This window comes from Pan paniscus, chromosome 14, assembly GCF_029289425.2.
Source record: "Pan paniscus chromosome 14, NHGRI_mPanPan1-v2.0_pri, whole genome shotgun sequence".
Classification (NCBI taxonomy): domain Eukaryota; kingdom Metazoa; phylum Chordata; class Mammalia; order Primates; family Hominidae; genus Pan; species Pan paniscus.
The window spans coordinates 30,044,210-30,069,024 of NC_073263.2; the positions used below are offsets into that span (position 1 = coordinate 30,044,210).

Sequence of the window (24,815 nt, forward strand, 5' to 3'; positions counted from 1 at the left end):
AGTAAAACTAGTTTTTCCTCCTTTATATATAGCACCGAATACTTGCAATGTTTGACAAAACCTTTTATCAGCCCATTAACCTATTTATAAGCATAAAGTGAGTATTTTTAAAGGGAAAAACTTTGCCATCCTTTATACTTATTTAAAAGGTACTGCTAAGAGGTATTATTAGAAACAAGATTTAAAAATATGTAACAAAATCTTAAGTTCTTAAGTGAAAGCCATTTAACTAATATTTAAAACCTCTGCAATTATTAGTTTATTAGTATCATCCAGGACTCAGATGTTCAGAATTCCTCCTGAAATTACATAAACAAATGCAAATGGAAAGAATCCAAGTCAAAATTATATAACAAAACAGCACTCCATCACAAAAGCGTGTAAAATTACAAGAACGCTATTTTAAAATACTGGCACTTTAAGAAAACGATAATCTCGAAAACCACAAAATTGCCAAATTGTTCCCTAAACTAAGCAGATAAACATGACTAATGAATGAGTTTGTTTTGTAAAGAAAAATCATTCAAATAAATTGAATAATTCATACTGAGACGCAAAGTTTAAGTGTCTTCTTTCCTATCTACTTGGATTTATAAAGGGGCAAACCGTAATATAGGAAAATATACCCTATTTTGAATGTGGCATCTTTGAAAAGCTGGCCCAATTAATTAAAAATACTTGTAATGGAAAGTCTCGTTTCCTGAGCAGTCCATATTTAGATAAATGGGAAAAGACATCTATAGCCAGCATTTTCATAGTCTTCACTGAGACTAATGTCAACAAAAAATTTAATATGGCAGTCTTGTATTTTAAGCTCACGCTTTTGGGGATACATTCTCAGGTCTTCTTTAATGTGGGAACTGCAAAATATAACTGCCATTACATGGTAATGGGAGTTAAAGAATAGAGTCCTCATGTAAAGGTTAGAACATACTTTTCTATTAGTCCTTCAAGGACAGACTTTCAAAATGTTTGATTCTAATAATCCCATGCTTTGAGTAGATTGATTACTCTTCAGTTTGTAAATGTAAGTGGGCTATGTGAAATTTCTTAACTGATCAAGATTTTGGATGTTCAGTTATGGATGAAAACTATCTCAACTTAACTTTACCCCCATTATGATATGCAGGGTGTGTAGACAAAAGCTTTTTATTAGCTAACTATATGAAAGGATAAACACTGTAATAATTCATGTGATTCAAAATGGGCAAAAGCAAGACTAGCTTCCCCTCAAGAAGAAAAATTTCAGACCTATGAAAAGGACAACAATACTAATAAAAAAAATTGTATTTACTTAGAAGCATTCAGAATGTCAACAAAACAGCTGCAACTTTTTTTTTTGCAATTACAGAGTGGTATTCAGTTAACAGAACAACAATTATTTCGTATAAGCTGCATCAGAGACAACTGAAGATGAAAAAACTACCATCCCCATATATAACTAATTTGTGCTGTGCACCAACAAGAACCTGCTTTAAATTTCCATGCCAATTTACAACCCCCATACTGTACCAGGCAAGGTTAGTGGCTATTGAAAATACCACCAGGACAGGGCTATCTAAAGACACATTCGGTAGTGTGTTAACTATACAAAAAAAGACACTGTACAGTTTAAAAACAAATCTTACACAGCCTTACATTTCAATTTTTTTCTTTAAAAGGAGTGAGTTGTGTACAGGGGGGTTAAATGCTTTATAGACAAGAAAAAAAAACTGCGCTAGAACCAACTTATTCATCATCATCATCTTCTTCTTCATCTTCATCTTCTTCATCTTCCTCCTCCTCCTCATCCTCTTCATCTTCCTCATCGTCCTCCTCTTCCTTCTTTTTCTTGCTTTTTTCAGCCTTGACAACTCCCTTTTTTGCTGCATCAGGCTTTCCTTTAGCTCGATATGCAGCAATATCCTTCCAAAGCAAAGGGAGGATAAAACAGTAGGGAAGAAATAAACATTAAGGAAAGAAATAGAACATGGCAGAACTTTATGAAAGAAATCAAGATTCTAGTTATACCAAAATATCACGTATCTGTAGATCCACAGCAACTCCAGAAATAACTAGAACTTCAATAAATGAACATAAAAATACAAGATCATTATAACAATCTATAACTCATGAAATGGCATAGTCTAATATTTGCAAAGTTATGCCTCATTGAGGTGCAATTATGTACCACATCCTAACTCTATTAAAACCAGAATGTAGAGACTTTGATTAAAGGGTAGACACTGCCACCTTCTGAATGCAAAAAAGCACTCTACAGGTTTACACTGTCAGACCCTAATCCTTAGTAGAAAATGTGGTCTTAAAAAAAAAAAAAGGTAATTTGTCAATAAACATGCAATTAGGTTAAGAAACATCTAGAAATAAACACTTTTCAGAATGACTAAAGCTGAAAATTATGTATTTAATATTTCAGTTTACTGAACTATGAGTTATAGATTTCCTTAATCTTATTAATTTACTGGACAGAGCAGCAGACTTGTAATTTAACTTAGTGATGTTGTGGTTTTTTGAGTATCTAAAGGAAAAGAACATAAATGTTTCAGGATATGACTAAGAAAAATATAGCCTATGTTACTTTGTCTAGCCTGTTTTTGTACTGTATGCCAAGCCATTTGAAAATACTCATTTTTGACTTGAAGTGACTACCAACATTTTCATGAACTTCAAGGTACTGGGGAATAACAAAACCAACATAAATGTACACAGCCTTTGTCTGAGTCTGATAACATTTTAGTCAAAAAAACCCTAATTTATTTGGTCCTCTGCATTATTTGAAGGATGAGGACTTTTATCAACACCATACTTAATGTAGCTGTTACCCTAAAAACTTATTACACCTCAAACTAAGTACAATCATACATCTGGCGTACTTGTCATCATTTTACCAAGCAAACCCACACTTCTTACCTTTTCGTATTTTTCCTTCAGCTTCGCAGCCTTCTTTTCATAAGGCTGCTTGTCATCTGCAGCAGTGTTATTCCACATCTCTCCCAGTTTCTTCGCAACATCACCAATGGACAGGCCAGGATGTTCTCCTTTGATTTTTGGGCGATACTCAGAGCAGAAGAGGAAGAAGGCCGAACTAAAAAAAAAATTAATTTTAGGATTTTAAGTTAACAGATCACAAAAACAAATACTATCAAGTGTACACTGCATTGCTATTTAAAGCTGCCTGTGAATTTCTGTGATGCATTGGACAGGGTGCAAATACTATAATATACTAAATATCCTTCACAACCAAAGCTTAATTTACAACTATTTAATTTATACTAGCTAGAACCCTAGATGAACATTCTACAATTACACTATTTCAAAGGGATAGTATTTTTCAAGAAATAAAAAGATCAAAAGGAGATACACTGGGCAAAGGAGACCAAGTGTCTAATTCAAATGCTCTGGGAACACTCCCACCCAACAGGAATTTTATACTATTTAAATATAACCAGTATGAACAAGTATTAGCTAAGAAACTTTTATTGTACACTTACACTCTAAACTGACAAAGTAGCTTGCTAAATTTCTCTCAGATTCTACTGTAAAACGTGTCTGGGAAGTAAAAACAGGCAAGATACTCACGGAGGCCTCTTGGGTGCATTGGGATCCTTGAACTTCTTTTTTGTCTCCCCTTTGGGAGGGATATAGGTTTTCATTTCTCTTTCATAACGGGCCTTGTCCGCCTTTGCCATATCTTCAAATTTTCCTTTCTCTTTAGCAGACATGGTCTACAAAATAATTATTTGTAAGTTTAAGTTGTAACATTTAAGTAAATTATCCTCAAAACCAATGTCTTTTGCTATGTAATAGCGTCCCACTATGAGAACGCCAACTAGGCTTTTTTTTGCATCCTCAATTGGAAACTGTCTTTTAATTACCTTGTTAGCATGTTTTAAGCCCTCTTACCTTCCACCTCTCTGAGCACTTCTTAGAAAACTCTGAGAAGTTGACTGAAGCATCTGGGTGCTTCTTCTTATGCTCCTCCCGACAAGTTTGCACAAAAAATGCATATGATGACATTTTGCCCCTCGGCTTCTTAGGATCTCCTTTGCCCATGTTTAGTTATTTTTCTAAAAAATAAAATAAATACTTGATGTTAGCAATAAAATTATGACATATAAGAGCTTAAAGTACTTAGTAAGGGAATGAAAACCAAGGTACTGGTTATTTAACACAGTAGCGACATCAACCTCCGTAAAATCAGACAAGAATATGGCCGAGAGATTAAATTCCTTGAAGGGGCTATGCCAAGCAAACAAAACAAAACAAAAACAGTCCTTCAGGGCGATCTCAAAAAGTCTAGACACAAAGATATACTCATACAGTATTCCCTATCTATCCGCCTGAGTCTGCTCTGAATGAGTATCTAACTGGTCACTTAAACGATTTTAAAATCTAGAACACCATTTTAAACCAACCAAACCAAAGGTCAGAAAACATGCTGCCAATTCGTGGCTTTGCACTAGATAGGGAATAAACAAGGGCCTAAGCGAGTCGACTCTTCCTAATTATGGGACCTTAAAAAAAAAAAATCACCGTGCACCGAAAGTTTCAAAAAACACCCTCTTTGCATAAAACTTTGCTCCGAAGAGGGAGCAGCAGCCAGCTCCGGTGCTCGGAACCCGGTTGGGGGGTGGCGGTGCCACCGCGAGGCAGCCTCGTTTCCTATCGGTTTGGCCCTGAGATGTATTTCTGTTCTGACTAAACACGTCCGGTCTGAAGTTTCTCCGAGTAAACAAGGATGAGGGACAAAAGCCACTCCTGCTCGTGGCTCGGTGGCCCCCTCCCCCAACTCGGGGAGTATTTTTTGGAGCCGTGAAAGTTGGGGTGACTCCTGCGCGGGGCGAGCCCCCCGCCCCCAGAACTTCGCCGGTGGCCGCGCGGCCGAGGAGAGAGGACGCGGCCCGGCTCCCAGGCCCGAGGCCGCCACGTGCGCCCGGCAGGCCCTGCAGGCCCGCGCCGCCGCCGCCCCCATTTTGTCAGGCTCGGCGCAGGGAGAAGCCCCGCTCGAAATGGGGGCTGGCTCCGCCCGCGGCCGCCGGGGCCGGCGCGCACGGAATGGCCGCTGCGCGTCTTCCCCGCCTGCGCCGCCGCCGCCGCGAGGGCGAGCGCGAGCGAGAATATGGCTCCTTCCCTTTGTGTGTGTGTGTGTGTGTGTGTGTGTATGAGAGTGTGTGAGTGCGAGGGTGCGGGCGCGGCGGCGGCGGCGGGCGGGGTGCGCGCCGCGCTCTGGCGCACACACTCGGCCATTACGGCCGGGGGAGGGGCGGGGGGCGCGCGGCCGGGCCCTCCCCTCCGCGCCGCTCCCCTCCCCCCGCCGCGGTGGGGGCCGCCCGAGGGCCCACCCGCCCGCCACTCCCCGTCTCCCTCCGCGCGGACCGCGCGCCCCGCCGCCCCCGCACGGAGAACGCGGGGCTGTGAAAAGAGAGAGGAAAAAAAAAAGTTGCCTCGGAACTGCTGCGCCCAGCTCCCCCGCCCGCCCGCCTTGTTTTCTCTCCAGCCAGCAGCGCCGGGCCCGAGTCAGCCATGTTCCAGCGAGCGCAGCGGCGCCGCTCCCCCCGCCGCCCGGCCGCCGCCGCCGCCGCGCCCGGGCCGAGGCCGGCCGGGCCCGCACTGCCGCCCCAAGGCCCCCGCGCCGCCCTCGCCCGCCGCGGCGCCCCGCCCGCCCCGCCGCCCGCCCGGCTGGCCGCGCTCCCCGCCGGCGCCCGGCTCGCTGCGGCGGCGGCCAATGCAGCCCGGGGAAGCGCCGCCGCTGCCCTCCCGCCGCCGCCGCCGCCGCCGAGCCGCGCCGGCCCCGCCGCCCCGGCCGCGCTCCGCGCACGCCGCCCGCCCGAACGCCCGGCCCGAGGGCCCAAAACACGTTCAAAATTTTTTTAATTAAAAAAAATTTTTTTTTTGCGCCAGTCAGCGCGGACGCCGCCGGGGGTGGAAACTCGCGGGGCGCGGGGCTCCCGGCGCCTCAGGCTGCCTGAAGGCCGGGGCTGCGGCGCGGGGCAGCGTTCCCGGCGCCCGGGCAGAGGCTCGCTCCGTGCGCAGTTCCCCCCACGGTCCCCCCTCATTTGCCTTTGTGTGGATCCTGACCCGCCGGCTCCCGGCCGCGGGGATCCGGCCGCCGCGCGGGCTGGGGAGCTGCCGGAGGCGCTCTCCCCGCCGCGGCGCTGCCCCAGACTCACCCTCAGCGAGGCACAGAGTCGCCCAGTGCCCGTCCGGCTCTCACTTGCCCCGGCGCTGTCTCTATGGAGCTCAATGTACTGCAATGGCTGTGAGAGCGGGAGCCAGACGCAGCCTCCTCACTCTCTCCGCTCTGTAACATTACTCTCCAGCCAGCGCGGCTCCTATTGGCTACCGCCAACTCACGGGGCTCGCTCATTGGCCCGATACCTCCCATTGTCCTGACCAGAGCCCGTTTGCTATTGGCTGTCTCCGGGGACACGTCATCAAGGATTGAAACAGCGCGCAAATCTGAATGTGTGTGTATGCCGGGCAAAGAGGCTGAGGCGGGAGAGGCAGAGGCAGAGGCAGCAGCTGCTACGGGAAAGCAGAGCTCTATGGTGTATGTGTGCATGTGTCTAACCCAAGCCAGCCCCACACCGGAGCGGCAGCCGGAGCGAAAAGGGCCTGACTTTTCCACAAGTGTCTCCAACTCCTCAGGCAAAAGAGACACCCACAGGTCTCCCCCCCCCCTTCTTGCCCCACATTCACGCCCAAAGCCGTTGAGATAAGAGGCCCCAGGCTTTTAATGGCCCTTCAAAAGTGAGGGCGACACTATGGGATCATGTCCCCTGAAAACTGGGGTCTCTGCTGGTGCTGAGGGGCGGAAGCCGCCGAGCCTCGAGCCCCTCAAAGGTCTCTGATTGCGTTACACTTTAGGTCTCTGGAAAGGCAGGGCTTCTATAAGAAAGTGACATGATCCAGCCAGCCGGGTTTAAAATACCCCTTTTCTGGGCTCATAAGCCGTCACGTCAGGCTCGCTGAGCAGCTGAAATCTTGAGTCAGTGAGCAGGCATTCAGTTTCACCCTTTTTCTTGGTTTGATCGAGTTTCACAGCATGTCTAGAACTTTTTATTTAAATACAAAGCACTGTCTTAACTTCCTGGAAATCAAATAATTATTCCATGTAATTAAAGAACAGCCACTTCGTTTTGATATGGGGTACTCTAGCAGGAAATGTTTGTGAGGCCCTGGTAGAATTAGCAAATTCATTAGAGACTACATTCTAAACTGTTTGGCTATTTTATTTGACTTGGTGTGGATTACTGTTATAATCAAACGAATCCTTGTGATGCTATCTTTCCCTCCCATCACACCACTTAGTGCATCCATGTAACTGCTCTAGGATTACAGGAGTTGTAGGTATATGGTTACCCGAAGGATTAGATGCAGGCAGAGAGTGCATGTGCCCAAATCCACAGGCTGTGGTTTCTCTAACTCACCAAGCTGGCTGGTATTAATAGACATACTTACGTCTGTAGAGAAAATGTGCTGGCTGTAGTGGCCAGTTCTGAAGACTCTACAGTTATATCAGTCCTTTATGAAACTACTATCTATTCCTTTTAGCCTGAGCAGACCACGCCCCTATTCAGTTATAACAGACTTCCCTTTTTTTTCACTCTCTAATGGTATCTTGTACACTTCTAAATCCAACAACCAATTCCTCCAAATGTAACAGATCAAATTTGGAATAGATCACCTACATCGTGTTAATTTGATTTTTTATATCGCTTATAAGCATCCATAACCTAATTTATTTCCTCAAATGTATTAAACTACTTGAGAGTAAGCTTAGATAATCTTTCCTGTTTTAATGTTGATTTTAAAAGAAAATACACTATTGGACTCAGGGATTATAGTCTTGGTGAATGGACAATATATCACACATGCACATGAAAAAGACTATAATATTAAAGAGGATATAAACTGGTATACTGCACATGCAGTGTTTAAAGATAATATATCTAAAGTTAACTTTTATGTTGTTATTTTCACACATATTTACTATCCTCTGCTTCCCTCTACTAATCATTCAAATTTTATATTTCATTTAAATCTAGATATTTATTTCAGTACTGTCTTATCTTCTCAATGTCTCATATTACAAAATATTCATGAGAATGATTAAGATACTTTCAGTGGCATCCATGATATTAAAATTTGACGATTAGTTAAATGTGGCACTATCAATATTTTCCAGGAGCAGTGTTGGCTTTGTACTGGCACGGCCATACACTTTACTGGTTGTCTATACCAGCTTGCTCCTGCCAGGGTGCATTTATGGCCACAGGACATCTTGAGAGCAATGGGCCCACACAAGGTTTCTATTTTGACAGGATGATATGGTGAGTAATAGGCACTGGAATTGAATAGACTTGGGTGCAAATCCCAGCTCTGCTACTTACTAGCTGTATGATCTTGGACATGTTTTTAAACCTCCATGCTTCAATTCTCTCAGCTATAAAATGGAGGGGACCACAGGGTTGTAAAGATTAAACGTTTTTTAATGTTTAAAATTATATAGACCCCTTCAATCCCATAATTTAGAAAACCTCAAGTGCAGTTAACCTTGAGTTTTTCTTCATATTTTAATCTTATATGAAGGCAGTGATTGCAAATCTGGTGAATTTTTTGTTGTTGTTGTTGTTGTTGTTTGAGACAGAGTTTTGCTCTTACTGCCCAGGCTGGAGTGCAGCGGTGCAATATCGGCTCACTGCAACCTACACCTCCTGGTTCAATCGATTCTTCTGCCTCAGCCTCCCGAGTAGCTGGGAATACAGGCACGCGCCACCATGCCTGGCTAATTTTTTATTTTTAGTAGAGACGGGGTTTCACCATGTTGGTCAGGCTGGTCTTGAACTCCTGACCTCAGGTGATCTGCCCGCCTTGGCCTCCCAAAGTGCTGGGATTACAGGCATGAGCCACTGCACCCGGCGTTGTTTTGTTTTTTTTAAATCCTAACCTCAAACAATGCTAATCTTCCCCTAGTCTGGTGATGGTACCTTTATTTATTCCCAAGTTTAACAGAGACTATGTCAGAGAGAAGAGTTTAAAAACCACCACTTGCAGGCAATTCATTTCTTATATTTGATTTTCTGTGATATAGGCAGGGAAGAACATAAACCCACAATCTTGATGTTCCTTTATGATATTAGACCCTTTTCTTCTTCCACATGAATCCTTAGTCACAAGTTGACATATTTTACTTTACAGTTATTGGGTTTTTGTTGTTGTTTTTGTTTTTATGAGACAGGGTCTCGCTCTGTTGCCCAGGCTGGAGTGGAATGGCACGATCTCAGCTCACTGCAACCTCCACCTCCCGGGTTCAAGCAATTCTCGTGCCTCAGCCTCCCGAGTAGCTGGGACTACAGGCATGCACCACCATGCCCGGGTAATTTTGAATTTTTGATAGAGACAGGGTTTCACCATGTTGGTCAGGCTGGTCTTGAACTCCTGACCTCAAGTGATCTGCCCGCCTCGGCCTCCCAAAGTGCTAGGATTACAGGCATGAGCCCTGGTACCCGGCCAAGTTATTGGGTGTTTTATCCCAAATTACAAAGTCATCCAGTTGAAGAGGCCTGAACACCCTCTCCCATGCTCAATTTAAACAACTGAATTACAGATCGTCATTAATATACTTTATGCCCTTCCTCCATCCCCTCTAGGATAGGGGAAGTACCTCTTTTCTGTAATCCTGTAATATTGTGTATATTAATTACTGCAATCACAATTGTGGTTCTCCAGTTGTATCTGCTTGTCCCACTGCACTGTACACCTTAAAGGCAAGAACTCTGTATTTTTTTTTGTTTTTTCTGAGACAGGTTATGGCTGTATTGCCCAGGCTGGAGTGCAGTGCAGTGGCATGATCACGGCTCACTGCAGCCTTGACTTTCTGGGACTGAAGCCGTCCTCCCACCTCAGCTTCCTGGGAAGCCAGGACTACAGGTGAGTGCCACCACGCCCGGCCTATTTATTTATTTATTTGAGACGGAGTCTCCCTCTGTTGCCAGGCTGGAGTGCAGTGGCACAATCTTGGATCACTGCAACCTCTGCGTCCTTGGTTTAAGTGATTCCCCTGCCTCAGCCTCCCGAACAGCTGTGACTACAGGCGCGTGCCACCATGCCCAGCTTATTTTTGTATTTTTAGTGGAGACGGGGTTTCACCATGTTGGCCAGGATGGTCTCCATCTCTTGACCTTGTGATCCGCCTGCCTTGGCCTTCCAAAGTGCTGGGATTACAGGCATGAGCCACTGTGCCCAGCCCCAGCTAATTTATTTTTATTTTTATTTTTTGTAGAGACAAGGTCTCTCCATGTTGCCCAGGCTGGTCTCAAACTCATGGGCTCAAGTGATCCTCCTACCTTGGCCTCCCAAAGTGCTGGGATGACAGGCATGAACCACCGTGCCTGGTGCTGGCTATTTTTTTTTTTGTAGAGGCAGGGTCTCTCCATGTTGCTCAGGCTGGTCTCAAACTCCTTGGCCTCCCAAAATGTTGGGATTACAGGCATGAGAAACTGAGCCTAGCCCCTATCTTTGAATCCCAAGCACCTAGCAGAGTACTTGGCATACAGCAGGCATTAAATAAAGCCCGTTGCATAAATGAATTAATAGCTGAAGGAGTACGTATTGCAAATTATTGTTTTAACCTTCCTCTTCTATCTTTAGATCTAAAAGCATTTAGGTCTTTCTAAATCAAAAGGCAGGAAAATAGAATAAGAAGCGAATGTTAGGATACTAAGATTGAGAATAGGTGCCAATTACATCTCATTGACGTAACTTAAAAAGGGAGAGGCACAGTTGGAGGGTGAGAGGGGATCTCAAATGTAGAGAAACACATATAGTCTAAGCATTTACCAGTTTCCAATTAGGCCAAGATTATTCCTTGGTGGATACAGTGAACTATGGCAAGCCAAATTAGACTTTATCACAGAAAACTGCAAGATTGTCTGCCCAAAGATTGTTACCAATTGACTTTTTATTGTTTTATTTTATTTTTTTTTTGAGACGGAGTCTCACTCAGTCGTCCAGGTTGGAGGGCGGTGGCGCGATCTTGGCTCACTGCAACCTCTGCCTCCTGGGTTCAAGTGATTCTCCTGCCTCAGCCTCCCAAGCAGCTAGGATCACAGGCATGTGCCACCACGCCCAGCTAATTTTTGTATTTTTAGTAGAGACGGGGTTTCACCATGTTGGCCAGGCTGGTCTTGAACTCCTGACCTTAGGTGATCCACCCGCCTCGGCCTTCCAAAGTGCTGGGATTACAGGTGTGAGCCACCATGCCCAGACTTATTTATTTATTTATTTATTTATATTTAATTAATTAATTAATTTTTTGAGACAGAGGCTTGCTCTATTGCCCAGGTTGGAGTGCAGTGGTGTGGTCTCAGCTCACTGCAACCTCCACCTCCCAGGTTCAAGCAGTTCTTCTGCCTCAGCCTCCCGAGTAGCTGGGACTACTGGCACGTGCCATGGCTAATTTCTGTATTTTTAGTAGAGACAGGGTTTCACTATATTGGACAGGCTGGTCTTGAACTCCTGACCTCGTGATCCACCTGCCTTGGCCTCCCAAAGTGCTGGAATTACAGGTGTGAGCCAGCACGCCTGGCCTATTTTATTTTATCTTTAATTTAATGTTTGTCTCCCATGTTCAACCAAACCAATGGTTGGTTTTTTTGTTTTTTTTGTTTTTTGTTTTTTGTATTTTTTTTTTGAGACGGGGTTTCACTCTTGTTGCCTACGCTGGAGTGCAGTGGCACGATCTCGGCTCACTGCAACCTCTGTCTCCCAGGTTCAAGTGATTCTCCTGCCTCAGCCTCCCAAGTAGCAGAGATTATAGGCATGGGCCACCACACCTGGCTAATTTTTTTTTTTGTATTTTTAGTAGAGACGGGGTGTCACCATGTTAGCCAGGCTGGTCTCAAACTCCTAACATCAGGTGATCCACCCGCCTCCGCCTCCCAAAGTGCTGGGATTACAGGCATGAGCCACCGTGCCCGGCCTTTTTTTTTTTTTTGAGATGGAGTTTCGCTCTTGTTGCCCAGGCTGGAGTGCAGTGGCACCATCTCGGCTCACTGCAACGTCCACCTCCCAGGTTCAAGCGATTCTCCTGCCTCAGCCTCCGGAGTAGCTGGGATTACAGGCACGCACCACCACGCCTGGCTAATTTTTTGTAATTTTAGTAGAGATGGGGTTTCACCATGGCCAGGCTGGTCTTGAACTCCTGACCTCAGGTGATCCGCCCGCCTAAGGCCTCCCAGAGTGCTGGGATTACAGGCGTGAGCCACCGCGGCTGGCTGCCAATGGGCTTTTAAAACTTAAAAGGTGACCAGGTGTGGTGGCTTATGCCTATAATCCCACTACTTTGGGAGGCAGAAGTGGGCGGATCACTTGAGGCCAGGAGTTCAAGACCAGCCTGGCCAACACGGCAAAACCCTGTCTCTACTAAAAAGACCAAAATGAGTCCGGGTGTGATGGCGCATGCCTGTAGTCCCAGCTACCTGGGAGGCTGAGGCACGAGAATCACTTGAACCCAGGGGGTGGAAGTTGCAGTGAGTGGAGACTACACCAGAGTGCCACAGAGCGAGACTCTGTCTCAAAACAAAGATACAAATAAAAAACTCTGACGTAAAAAAAATACAACATGCAAGGCCAGGCACAGTGGCTCACACTGGTAATCCCAGCACTTTGGGAGGCCGAGGCAGGCGGATAACTTAAGGTCAGGGGTTCGAGACCAGCCTGGCCAACATGTTGAAACCGCATCTCTACTAAAAATACAAAACTTAGCCAGGCATGGTGGCGCACACCTGTACTCCCAGCTACTCCGGAGGCTGAGGCATGAGAATCGCTTGAAGCTGGGAGACAGAGGTTGCAGTGAGCTGAGATGGTGCCACTGCACTCCAGCCTGGGCTACAGAGAAAGACTCCATTTCAAAACAAAACAAAACAAAACAATACAGAAAACAACAACAACAACAAAAATGCAGACTGGGAGCTGTAAGTTTTTCATTGGTTGAAAATATTGATCTCTCCCAATGCAATGAGTCCTAAAGTCAAGCTATATGAATTCTCTTGTCTGCTTTGCAAAACAGGCCAGTTTCGGAAAAGGAGAGGAAATGCTAACCCAAAATGTCTGATGAGGTCAACCATATAACCATACAACCATACTAAGGATCACACATACTGAAAACTTTTTTTTTTTTTTTAGGGCAGTGAAAATAAAGGAATGAGGCATTCAGGAAAAGAAGAGAGCACAGGTTTGTGAACTCCAGACTAGAAGCAAGGATACTGACATCCAATCCCCTCAATTCACTATGCACGGACCTCTCATAGTCACCGAGGTCTATGCTCAGTTTCCTCAACATTTCCTTAGGGCTGTCACTACCTTAGTCTAACTTGAAAGGATGTTTCATGACTAAATGGAGAGGCAAGAAGAAAGACCAGAGGTGAAAGAGAGGGAGATGGTGCTATATATGTTCATGTATGGAGAAGGAGAACCTCTTCCCCAGCTGCTTAAGTACCTCCTGCCTCAGCCCGAGTTTTCCAGGGGAAATCAGCAGCTTCTCCGTGGGCAGCATTGATGGCTATGGCACAGAAAATTGTACCAAAGCTAATTTATATCAATAATTTCTCTAGAATTGGATGATTTTACTGGTTAGTAAGGGGAAAATATCAGACCTTTCCTTAAGAGGCCCGTCCTCTGGTTAGTCAAAGAATGGTACACGTGACGAGTGGAAAACACAATAGTAAAAGTTCTTACAGAAAGGTGATCTAAGTTCAGAAAAGATCCCTATATTAGGTCTTGATCTCAATAATCACATCAAACATCAAATTCAGCTGCTCTATTAAAACTGCCTTACACCTTCAGAATAAATGCTTATCACACACCCACGCAGATGGCTATAATCAAGGAGATAGACAGTAGCAAGCATGGGTGAGCATGTGGAGAAAGAAACTGGAACCCTTATGCACACTTGTGGAAATGTAAACGGGCAGGTGTTTTGGAAAACAAGCTCACAGTTCCTCAAAAGGTTAAACACAGATAGATAGCAGTTGACCCAGCAATTCCACTCCTAGGTATATACCCAAAAGAAACAAAAACATGTCCACACACACTTGTACATGAATCTTCATAGCAGCATTATTTGTAACAGTCAAAAAGTGGAAAACACCCAAATGCCCATCAACTGATGAGTGGATAAATTGAATGTGGTACATCCATACACATACATATATATTTGACATTATGCTAAGTGAAAGAGCCCAGACATAAGAAGGCCACATATTGTATGATTCCATTTATATAAAATATCCAGAACAGAAAATATTATAGACAGGGAAGTAGATTAGTGGCTGCCAGGGTTTGGGGAAAAAGAGAGTGCCTGCTAATGGGTATGGAGTTTCTTTTAGGGGTACAAAAATGTTCCAGATTAGATTATAGTAATGGCAGCATGACCTGGTAAATATGCCCAAAACCATTGAATTGTACACTGTAAGTGGGTAAATTACATGGTGTATGAATCATATTTTGATAAAGCTATTTTTTAAAAAGCAATAAATGTCTTACGAGTGGTTTTGGTTAACTAAGGAAAGACAGAAACAATGGAACACTCCCTTGCCAACTTTGCCCATTTCTTTCCTGCTGTTCATGATGTTTAACACCTTGTGAAAAAGATGGTCCTCTTCATTAGGTAGAATTTTCATCTATTATTGGAGTTACATATTCTGTGCTTAAAGTATATTTTTGCTGCAAAATATTATAGTAATTTTAAACAAGCGCTTTTATAGGGATACTGTGGGAGGCTTTTCTGGAGAGCCGGGGGTGACCGTAATAAGTATGCCCAGCCATGAAGGGTTAGGACTGACAGTGTAAACTGGCCCCTCTCTGGCCTTATCTGACCCACAGACGTTTCATTTGGTCAAAGCGGTGTTTTAAAAAGGTAGACATTGGGCAGGTATGGTGGCTCACACTTGTCATCTCAGCACTTTGGGAGGCCGAGGCAGAAGAGGAGTTCGAGGATGCAGTAAGCAGTGATTGAACCACTGCACTCCAGCCTGGGCGACAGAGTGAGATGGTCTCTCTCTCTTTTTTTTTTTTCTTTTTTTTTTTTTTGAGATGGTTTCGCTCTATCGCCTGGGCTGGAGTGCAATGGTGCAACCTTGGCACTCTCTCTCTCTCTCTTTTTTTGTTTTTTTTTTTTTGAGACAGGGTCTTGCTCTTTCACCTAGGCTGGAGTGCAATGGTGCAACCTTGGCTCACTCTCTCTCTCTTTTTTTTTTCTTTTCTTTTTTTTTTGAGACAGGGTCTCCCTTAGGCTGGAGTGCAGTGATGCGACCTCAGCTCGCTCGCTCTCTCTCTCTCTCTCTCTTTTTTTTTTTTTGAGACAGTCTCGCTCTGTCGCCTAGGCTGGAGTACAGTGGTGCAACCTTGGCTCACTGTCTCTCTCTCTCTCTTTTTTTTTTTTTTTTTTTTGAGACAGGGTCTCGCCTAGGCTGGAGTGCAGTGAGCGACTTCAGCTCACTGTCTCTCTCTCTCTCTTTTTTTTTTTTTTTGAGATAGGGTCTCACCTAGGCTGGAGTGCAGTGGCGTGACCTCGGCTCACTGCAGTCTCCTCCCACCTCTCCCCTCCCTTCACCCCACCCCAAGTAGCTGGGACTACAGGTGTGCACCATCATGCCTGGTTAATTATGTTTTTGTATTTTTTGTAGAGATGGGGGTCTCTCCATGTTGCCTGGGCTGGTCTTGAACTCCTGGGCTCAAGTGATCTGCCTGTCTCGGCCTCCCAAAGTGCTGGGATTACAAGTGTGAGCCAATGTGCCCGGTTTGAGACCATCTCTAAAAAAAAAAAAAAAAAAATTCCCTGGGTGTGGTGGTGGCGCTCACCTGTAGTTCCACCTACTCACTCAGAAGGCTGAGATAGGAGGATTGTTTGAGCCCGGGAGTTTGAGGCTGCAGTGAGCTATGATCCTGCCATCACACTCCATCCAGCCTGGGCAACAGAGAGAGACCCTGTCTCTAAACAAACAAACAAAACCCAGAAAACAGTAGAAATCTTCACAATAAAAAATCCAGATATTTGGCTTCTTTTGAAAAGTGAGAGATCTGATAAGGTTGGGTTCACATTTCCACATGGGGAGGATGGTTGGAATGAAGAGTAACTGCCTCCCTCAAAGAGGTCAGGGTTCTCAAGTTTACCACAGTCCCCGCCATTCCCTAAGTGGTTAGCCTGACTTTTCACCCAATCACATCACCTCCCTGGCCCCTGTAGACATTTGAGTTGGGGCCTAAGCATTTCATATGATTGTAAACTGTAATTCTGAAATTTTCTTGATCAGAGATTCTTTTTATAGGAAACAGTTATTGTCATCATACAAACCATAGAGTGGGAAACTGAGAAACAGAACTGTTGTGATATCGCAGGTGGCATGTACTTTTTTTTTTTTTTTTTTTTTGAGACGCAGGTAGCATGTACTCTCTCTCAGTTTTTTTATTTTGAGACAGAGTCTTACTCTTTTGCCCAGGCTGGAGTGCAGCCTCATTGCGACCTCAGCCTCTCAGGCTCAAGCTCAGCCTCCCGAGTAGCTGGGATTACAGGCGCAAGCCACCACACTCAGCTAATTTTTTGTATTTTCAGTAGAGATGGGGTTTCACCATGTTGGCCAGACTGGTCTCGAACTCCTGACCTCAAGTGTTCTGCCCACCTCAGCCTCCCAAAGTGCTGGGATTACAGGCCTGAGCCATCGCGCCCAGCCAGCATGTACTCTTGAGATGAGGAAGAGAGTGGCTGTGCTGCCAAGAGAGGATGTCTTATGGCCCAGACAAAAGACTAGACAACAAGCTTTATTTAGCATGCGTCTCCCATGTGCTAAGCACTATACATAGAGTATTTTGTTTATGGCTGGTGTGATGGCTCACGCTTGTAATCCCAGCATTTTGGGAGGCAGAGGTGGGTGGATCACTTGAGCCCAGGAGTTCAAGACCAGCCTGGCCAACATGGCAAAACCCCAGCTCTACTAAAAGTACGAAAGTATTAGCTGAGTGTGGTGGCATGTGCCTGTGATCCCAGATACTAGGGAGGTTCAGGCACGAGAATCACTTGAACCCATGAGGCGAAGGTTAGAGAGAGCCAAGATCATACCACTGTGCTCCAGCCTGGGCAAAAGAGCGAGATTCTGTCTCAAAAAAAAAAAAAAAAGATTTTGTTTAATCCTAACAGTAATCCTATAAGGCCAGGATGCTTATCTGTCTTTTACAGGCAATACTAAGGGAGGCTCAGAGAGATTCATTGAATTGTCCAAGGTCACACAGCTAGTTAGCAACAATATTGACCCTGTTCTGAGTCCAAAGCCTTGTGTTTTCTCCACGAAAGCCATATGATCTTGCGGTTATTAGCCTAGCTAATAAAATAAAAACGGTATCACATTTCCCCACCTAAATATGCATCACAGCCCCGTAGGAATACTGACATACGTTTGAAATGCACAGTTCACATTCTTGGCTTTCAAGGTCTTTGAATAGGACCCTTACAGTTTGCATATATAAAATCTGAAAAAAGTTTAATGAAACAATACCTACCATTGTTGCGATGGACTCTGATTTTTTTTCCTTCACATTTTAAATTTACTTCCCAATCCATCCATAGGCCCTGCGGTTTGTGAAACATGGAATTAGAGCAACAGTAAAGAAGTTCCATTTCCCATCCAGGGTAACATCAGGACTAACTGACAAGTGCAGGTGCTGAGGCTGATTGAATAGGACAGAAAGGAGCAGCCAGGGGAGATGCCGAGCACCCAGGGCCTGCAGCCAAGCTCCCCAGCAGACCAAATGAGGCTTGTGCCAACACAGTGGGCCTGTCCGAAGCCCAGAGAAAGGCTCTGAAGACAGAAAAGGGGACTGCCTTGCTCTGCCAGGGAGGCCCAAGACAAAAAACAGCATTCCAGGCCAGAGAATGCCAGGAAATGCAAAGATGCTTGCAAATTTCTGAAGCCTGGGAGAGAAATCCTAGCAGACCTAACAAGTATCTTCCTCACCTGAGTGAGGCTCCCCACCTTGGATTTGCCTCTAACTAAAATCACAGGCTGGAAATGCAGAAGTGCCTCTGCCAGTGAGGAGCTGGACCAGTTGGGACAGACAGCCTTACCATCCAAGTTACTAGGCCTTTTTGTTTAAAAAACACTGAGTGCCCAAAGCGGTTTGTAAGGGTAAACAGAGGGTGACTGCTAACCCATACCTGAAGGTGTTAAAGAAAAAAACATCAACAACAAAAAACGTGTATGCTTTTTCTGAAAGGTTGCTGTTGATCCTTGTTGTAAGGTTTCCTTTTGACTTACAAGAATGGAAATGAGGAAGGAGGAAAGAAATAGCATGGTTCACTACAGTCTAACATAAGTACTACCAGCAAATTGATAGTCATGTTCAGAAATGAACTCTGCATTGAACACACTCATGGCATTTGACCAGTGATTTTGCTTCTAGGAAATATTCAGAAATAAGTAAAAAGTGGCCAGGCATGGTGGCTCACTCCTGTATTCCCAGTACTTTGGGAGGCCAAGGCAGGAGGATCACTTGGGCCCGGGAGTTCAAGGCTGCAGTGAGCTGTCATTGTACCTGTGAATAGACACACTCCAGCCTGGGGACAGAGTGAGACCCTGTCTCTAAAAAGAATTATTTTTAATTAAAAAAATTATGAATTGCAGCATTATTTATAATGTGGAAACAACCTAGATGTCCAATGAGAGGTTTGGCTAAATGCATTTTAATCTGCCTTTATGATGCATTGTTATCATTATAACACTATCAAATTCTTATGAATACTAAACTGAATGCCTTGCAAAAATATACACAATATCTTGTGAGAAAAACTATTTTCAGAAGGATCCCTGTTTGAAAAAGAGTATGTATGAATCCAGAAAAGACGGAAAGAATATACTAATAAATGTTAATCATATTTATTTCTGATGGAAGATAATCTTTGCTTTCTTTTTCTTTTCTTTTTTGAGACAGGGTCTTGCTCTGTTGCCCAGGCTGGAGTGCATTGGCACAACCAGAGCTCACTGCAGCCTCAAACTCTTGGGCTCAAGTGATCTTCCCACCTCAGCCTCCCAAAGTGCTGGGATTATAGGCATGAGCCACATGGTGCCCAGCCCCCAAATCCCAATTTCTTTTTTCTTTTTTTTTTTGAGACAGAGTCTCCCTCTGTCACCTAGGCTGGAGTGCAGTGGCGCGATCTCAGCTCACTGCAACCTCTGCCTCCCGGGTTCAAGCGATTCTCGTGCCTCAGCCTCCCAAATAGCTGGGCCAAATCCCAATTTCTAAGAGAAGAAATGTGCTACTAGAGGACTCAAAGATTCAGATAATTTTACAAATTCAGCATTACTCTAGAAACTGTTCCCTATGGGGAAATATTCCCTATAAAGATAAATATGCACATTTATCATAGCTCTAAACTTTTACCTCTTGTCACTATTGATGTGTCTTCTCTAATAGCTATTCATTCTTTCCCTGTAATTTGGACCTTAGTCCGAATCTTTGCTTCTCTTCTGCTCTCTTTAAGACCTCAGTGACCAACTCTTCTTAGAGGCGTTTTAAACACTGTCATTATGTAAATGACCCTTGGTTTCCATTCCAGCCCCAGGCTGTATCCTGGACTTCAGACTCCTATTCCCACCACTCACCAGTTTTGCAAGCTCTCCAGTTTGCCCTCTAAACCTTACCTCTTTCCGATTTCACTACCTGCAGAATTCCCACACTGGCTCAAATTCTAGCGGTTGTTTTTGACTCCCCTTTCTCCTCTCCCCTCACACCAACTTCAGTAACATTTAAGTCACAAGAATTTTTGAATTCTTTTTTTCACTTCTTTTGTTCTGGCATTTATTATTTTGTGGTTAAGAATGGAGGCTTTGGAACCGGACACCTCTAAGTTTAAAATCCTGGTCCTGGTGCTTACTAGCTGTGTCACCTTGGGCAAAGTGAATGAACCTCTCTGAGCCTCAGCTGCTTCCATAAAATGATGATATCACATTTGCAAGAGTGTTGTGAGTTTCAATGAGCTCATATACCTAAAGAGTTCAGCCTACAGTGTAAATCGCTTAGAACACTGTAAATGATCAACAGATGTTGGATGTTATTATAATTTTCCTAATGCATACAGCTCCACTGCTTTAAAAACTTTTTATTTAACTACAATGTTTTCTTCCAAATTAACTACAAAATCCTCTTCTGGCCCTCAGGGCCCTCCCTAATCTGGCAGTTTCTCTCTTGCTTTCCCTCCTGCTGCCCTCCTGATTTCTAATCAAACTGGACCTTGTACTTTCCCACCTTCGAGATTCTGGTCACACTGTTTCTCTGGCCTGTAATGTCCTTCCCCCTCCTCTGCTGCTAAAACCCAATCTCTCCTTTTAAATGTTTACTGTGTGACAATAAAGATGCTTTCGGAAGTTAAAGCATGTGATTTTCTACATATAACCAGAAATCATAGAAGTTCATAAACTCCTTCAAAATGTATTGCCTTGTGTGGAATATTTACTTTGACACCAAAATATGTATTCGTTAAATTCAATGAATTCAGTCTACGTTTCATTTATTTATATATTTGTTCATTTATTTTAATTTTAGAGATGTGTAGAATATTCACTTTGACAACAAAATGTGTATTCACTAAATTCAATGAATTCAGTCTAGGTTTTCTTTAAATATATATTTGTTTGTTTATTTTAATTTTAGAGATGGGGTCTCACTATGTTGCCCAGGCTCAAGGGATCCTCCTGCCTCAGGCTCCTGAATAGCTGGAACTACAGGAGACCACTGCACTCAGCTCTAGGTTTTACATTTGGATGAAACCTATTTAGATTTGCATGAAATTAGCCCAGTTTCACAGGAGCAGTGTGGGTGATGTAGATGCCCTGGGTGAAGCTGGTAGAACTCAGGGAAGGAGAGCCAGGCCTCAGTGAGGACCTGTTCCCTTCTATGTCGGTTGCTCTCACGCAGTGCTATGGTTCCTCTGGCACCTAGTACAGCCACTTTCCCTCCTTCCCTCGCTCCTTTTTCTGTCTCCTCCCCTCCCCGCCCTTCTCTCTCATGCTTGGCAAACACAGTGCCTAAAGTACCTAGTTCCTGGGATTTATACGTGCCAAGTGGCTTTGGGGAACAAGTTTTTCTCAAGTCCAAGCATCAAAAGGCACTTATTTCAACACTTCAGGGAAAAGTAGTAACTAAGGAAATCAATAATCTCGTCCCAAGCAGAAGAATGGATTTTTGTGAGACTCTTCCTATGGTTTCCTGCTCAGCCTTTTAAAGAGGTGTAATATTAGTCTCTTGAATCTTTTTCCTCTTGTGTGTTTTTTTTTCTTTAACCTTACCTTAAGAAATAAATGTAAACTTGCAGGTAGAAACTATGTCCTGACCTAAGTATTATATGATAACAAGTTGTTTTCAAGTACTGTATGTTTGTTAAAGACAATTAGAAGACTCAAAAAAACACTTTCATATATCTATACATTCTTCAGTGGCTAGAACTGAACTTTCGATCTTTTTCAGAGGGATTTTTTGATGGAGAAAAAAAAAAAAACCACAGATGAGATTAGAAGAAGATCTGCTACAGCAACAGAAAAAGAGAATGCCAAGAAGGGGAAGAGTGAAGGCTGGAGAGCGGAAGCCAGTGCCAAAACATTCCGAAGCTACCCAACATCTAAGAAAGGTGGCCTGAGGGAGATTGCAAGCACTAACCGCTAAACGCTAAATGAAGGGTTAGATCTTATCTATGTCCAGAAGGAGTAATAAGAAAGAATGCGTATCTCCAAAAGCTGAAAGATTTGGACAGGACCCAAGGCGGAGGCCTGGCATTTTTCTAAATTGAGATGCCAATCCCATCATACCTTAGGACTATAAGATTCAAGGATGAAGACTGGCTCCCCCCGTGGGGCAAAATCAGTGGATGGGACACAACACATCTGCCATCATGATGAAAACAGTAAACCTCTACTGAGGCTCCACTCTTGAAGCGTGCCTCTGTCAGACCCTAGTTATCCAAGGCTGGTGCTCAAGGGAAAAAGGACGCAGTCTTGGAAGGCCAGGAAGCTTCTGTCTTACTCATTAGCCTGATATGCCAGCTCCATGTAGGTATTCTTAAGTCTTTCTTTTTTTTTTTCTTTTGAAATGGAGTCTTGCGCTGTCACCAGTGCAATGGTGCCTCTTGGCTCACCACAACCTCCGCCTCCCAGGTTCAAGCGATTCTCCTGCCTCAGCCTCCTGAGTATCTGGGACTACAGGTGTGTGCCACCACGCCCAGCTAGTTTTTGTATTTTTAGTAGAAACGGGGTTTCACCATATTGGCCAGGCTGGTCTCGAACTCCTGATCTCAAGTGATCTGCCTGCCTCGAGGTATTCTTAGTCTTAAATGTGCTGCTGTAGACACATATTATTGTCACATAGGTTAATATTTCTCTTGGAGAAAGAACTGAGGCAGGACACCTGAAGGTACTCTTTCAGGCAACATTTTCACTTAGGAAAGTTCTAAATTGAGTTTGTATCATTCCCTGTCCCTCCTCCTCTCCCTTTCTCTTTTCTCTTCCCTTCTCTCATTGTCCAAAAGATTAAATAAAACAAAAACCTACACACAAAAGCAACAGGGAGATCAAGATGGTAAAGACCAAGCTCATGTTTTATTAGTTAGCAGACAGTGGGGCTCAGGCCGCAAGTGTCTATGGTGGGGCCAGGAGGGGGCAGAAACTAACATTTATTGGGCATTCACCATCTGCTAGGATCATAAATACTTTACCTCATTATAATTCTCACATCAAGCCTTTGGGGTGGGTGTTATTTTCCTTATTTTACAGGTGAGGAAATTAAGGTTGCCTAAGCTTACCCAGCTAGTGATCCAAACCCATCTTCCTGGCTCTGAAGCCAAGTCTGACTCGACACCTTCCATGTCTGTCTCTTTCTCGTTCTGGCCTTTGTCATTAAAACCAACAGTATCAGAAAGATGCACTCCAAAGGTAGCAAATGACATTGGTAGCAACTTCAAGGGTCTTTGCGGGAAATAAAAAAAATAAAATAAAAAGTGAGGTCTTTACCAATTTTGTTGTTGTTGTTGTTTAAATAGAGACAGAGTCTTATTCTGTTGCCCAGGCTGGAGTACAGTGGTGTGATCATAGCTCACTGCAGCCTTGACCTCCCGGGCTCAAGCCATCCTCATGCCTCAGCCTCCTGGGTATCTAGGACTACAAGTGCACACCACCAACACCAGCTATTTTTTTTTTTTTTTCGTAGAGACAGGATATAGCTATGTTGCCCAGGCTGGTCCTGAACTTCTGGCCTTAAGCAATCCTCCTGCCTCGGCCTCCTAAATTGCTGGAATTATAGTGTGAGCCACCATGGCTGGTCCTTTACCAATTATTGAGGAGCAATTGTCCTAATGTTAAGATGACAGGTCAGAGAATATAGCCAAGGGGTAGCAGCCCAGCACTCCTCACCCACAGGTGAGTGAGCAAAGCAAACACAAGACCCCACTCCATTCTGCATCCACCAGGGCTTGGAAGCCTGGCACGGCCATAAGAATCACCTTTGTGCTCATCATTAAAACTTCCTCTGGGGGTCCTCTCACTCAGTTGCCTGGCCCAGAAACCTGAGTATCATCATTAACTCCTCCCTTTCCCTCACTCCCCGCAACCAGCAAACCCTCCAGTCCTAGGGATCCTACCTCTTTAATGTGTGTCTCTGATCCCTGTCACTTCCCTTCATTTCCAAGGCCAACTTCTCCTGCTCACTCTACTCCAACCCTGGGCCTTAGTGTTAGGAAACTCCAAGTGACGTTTCTAAGTAAATTATGACATTATGATCGTGATGTTCCTCTGCTTAAATAATTCCTGCATGACTCCCTGTTGCCCACAAGAGAACGTGCAAATTTCTTTTTTTTTTTTTTTGAGTCAGGGTCTCCCTTTGTCACCCAGGCTGGAGTGCAGTGGCATCATCTGGGCTCACTGCAGCCTCTGCCTCCTGGACTCAAGCGATCCTCCCTCCTCAGCCTCCTGAGTAGTTGGGGCCACAGACACGCACCACCACACCCAACTAATTTTTAAATTTTTTGTAGAGATGGTGTCTCACCATGTTGCCCAGGCTGGTCTCAAACTCTTGGGCTGAAGCAATCCTCCTGCCTCAGCCTCTCAAAGTGCTGGGATTATAGGTTTGAGCTACTGCACCCAGCCGAATGTTCAGCTCTTAGCAGAGCATCCTAGGCCACTCATGGTCAGGCCCTGCTTCTCTGCCCTGCCCATGCTCAAGCTCCCATCCTGAGCCACTGGGAGGTCCTGGGATGGTCATGCTCCCTCAGGCCTTGATGTCTTTCCAGCAGGATAACCTTACACCTGTCCAACTCATGCTTGTCTTTCAGCTCTGAGAAGCTGCCCCTGACCATCCCATTCAGAGCTTGGCTGTGGGGGAAGCAGTCCCTTGGTACCCCCCATCCCAGCCTGAGCTGCCCCTCCTTGGCAATGTCTCCAGGGCCAGGGTCTGTACTACCCAGGCGTCTGTGGCCTTCACCTCTGTAAGCCCCTCCAGGGCAGGGTGTGCTTTCTTCCCCATTTTCCCCAGCATCTAACCTCCAGGAGCCATTCAATTCATAATTAAATGTCTAAAATGATAAAGTGGGGGAAAGTAATGAAGGAATAGGAGTCTATTACCAGCTTTGCTACCAACTACTCTATACCTGCTACTAAAACTGAGTGAAGCAGGATGCTATTTTGCCATTCCTGAAGTAGGATCTTCACCACGTTCCTCACCCTCCATCCCCCAACAACCACTACTCTGTCTCAGGGACTGGGATGGGTATAAGAGCTTAT

General features: G+C 44.6%; 1 protein-coding gene across 7 annotated transcripts in view; it reads right to left on the reverse strand.

The window, feature by feature from the left end:
- Window positions 1–235: 235 nt before the first annotated feature.
- HMGB1 (high mobility group box 1) overlaps window positions 236–24,815 on the reverse strand; it is a 157,831-nt gene continuing 133,251 nt past the window's right edge. For 3 of the 7 annotated variants that reach the window (XM_055096581.2, XM_057299645.2, XM_034936520.3), the window contains exons 2-5: window positions 3,904–4,067; window positions 3,580–3,725; window positions 2,911–3,085; window positions 236–1,905 (exon numbers count right to left, since the gene is read on the reverse strand). In XM_055096581.2, coding sequence (XP_054952556.1) covers window positions 1,729–1,905; window positions 2,911–3,085; window positions 3,580–3,725; window positions 3,904–4,053 — 648 coding nt within the window. In that variant the 5' untranslated portion in view covers window positions 4,054–4,067 and the 3' untranslated portion in view covers window positions 236–1,728. Of the gene's footprint in view, window positions 2,061–2,910; window positions 3,086–3,579; window positions 3,726–3,903; window positions 4,068–4,533; window positions 4,855–5,444; window positions 5,613–6,170; window positions 6,382–24,815 lie in introns of those variants that run through there. The other 4 variants (XM_003826854.6, XM_055096582.3, XM_057299646.2 and 1 more) reach the window with 4 other exon arrangements.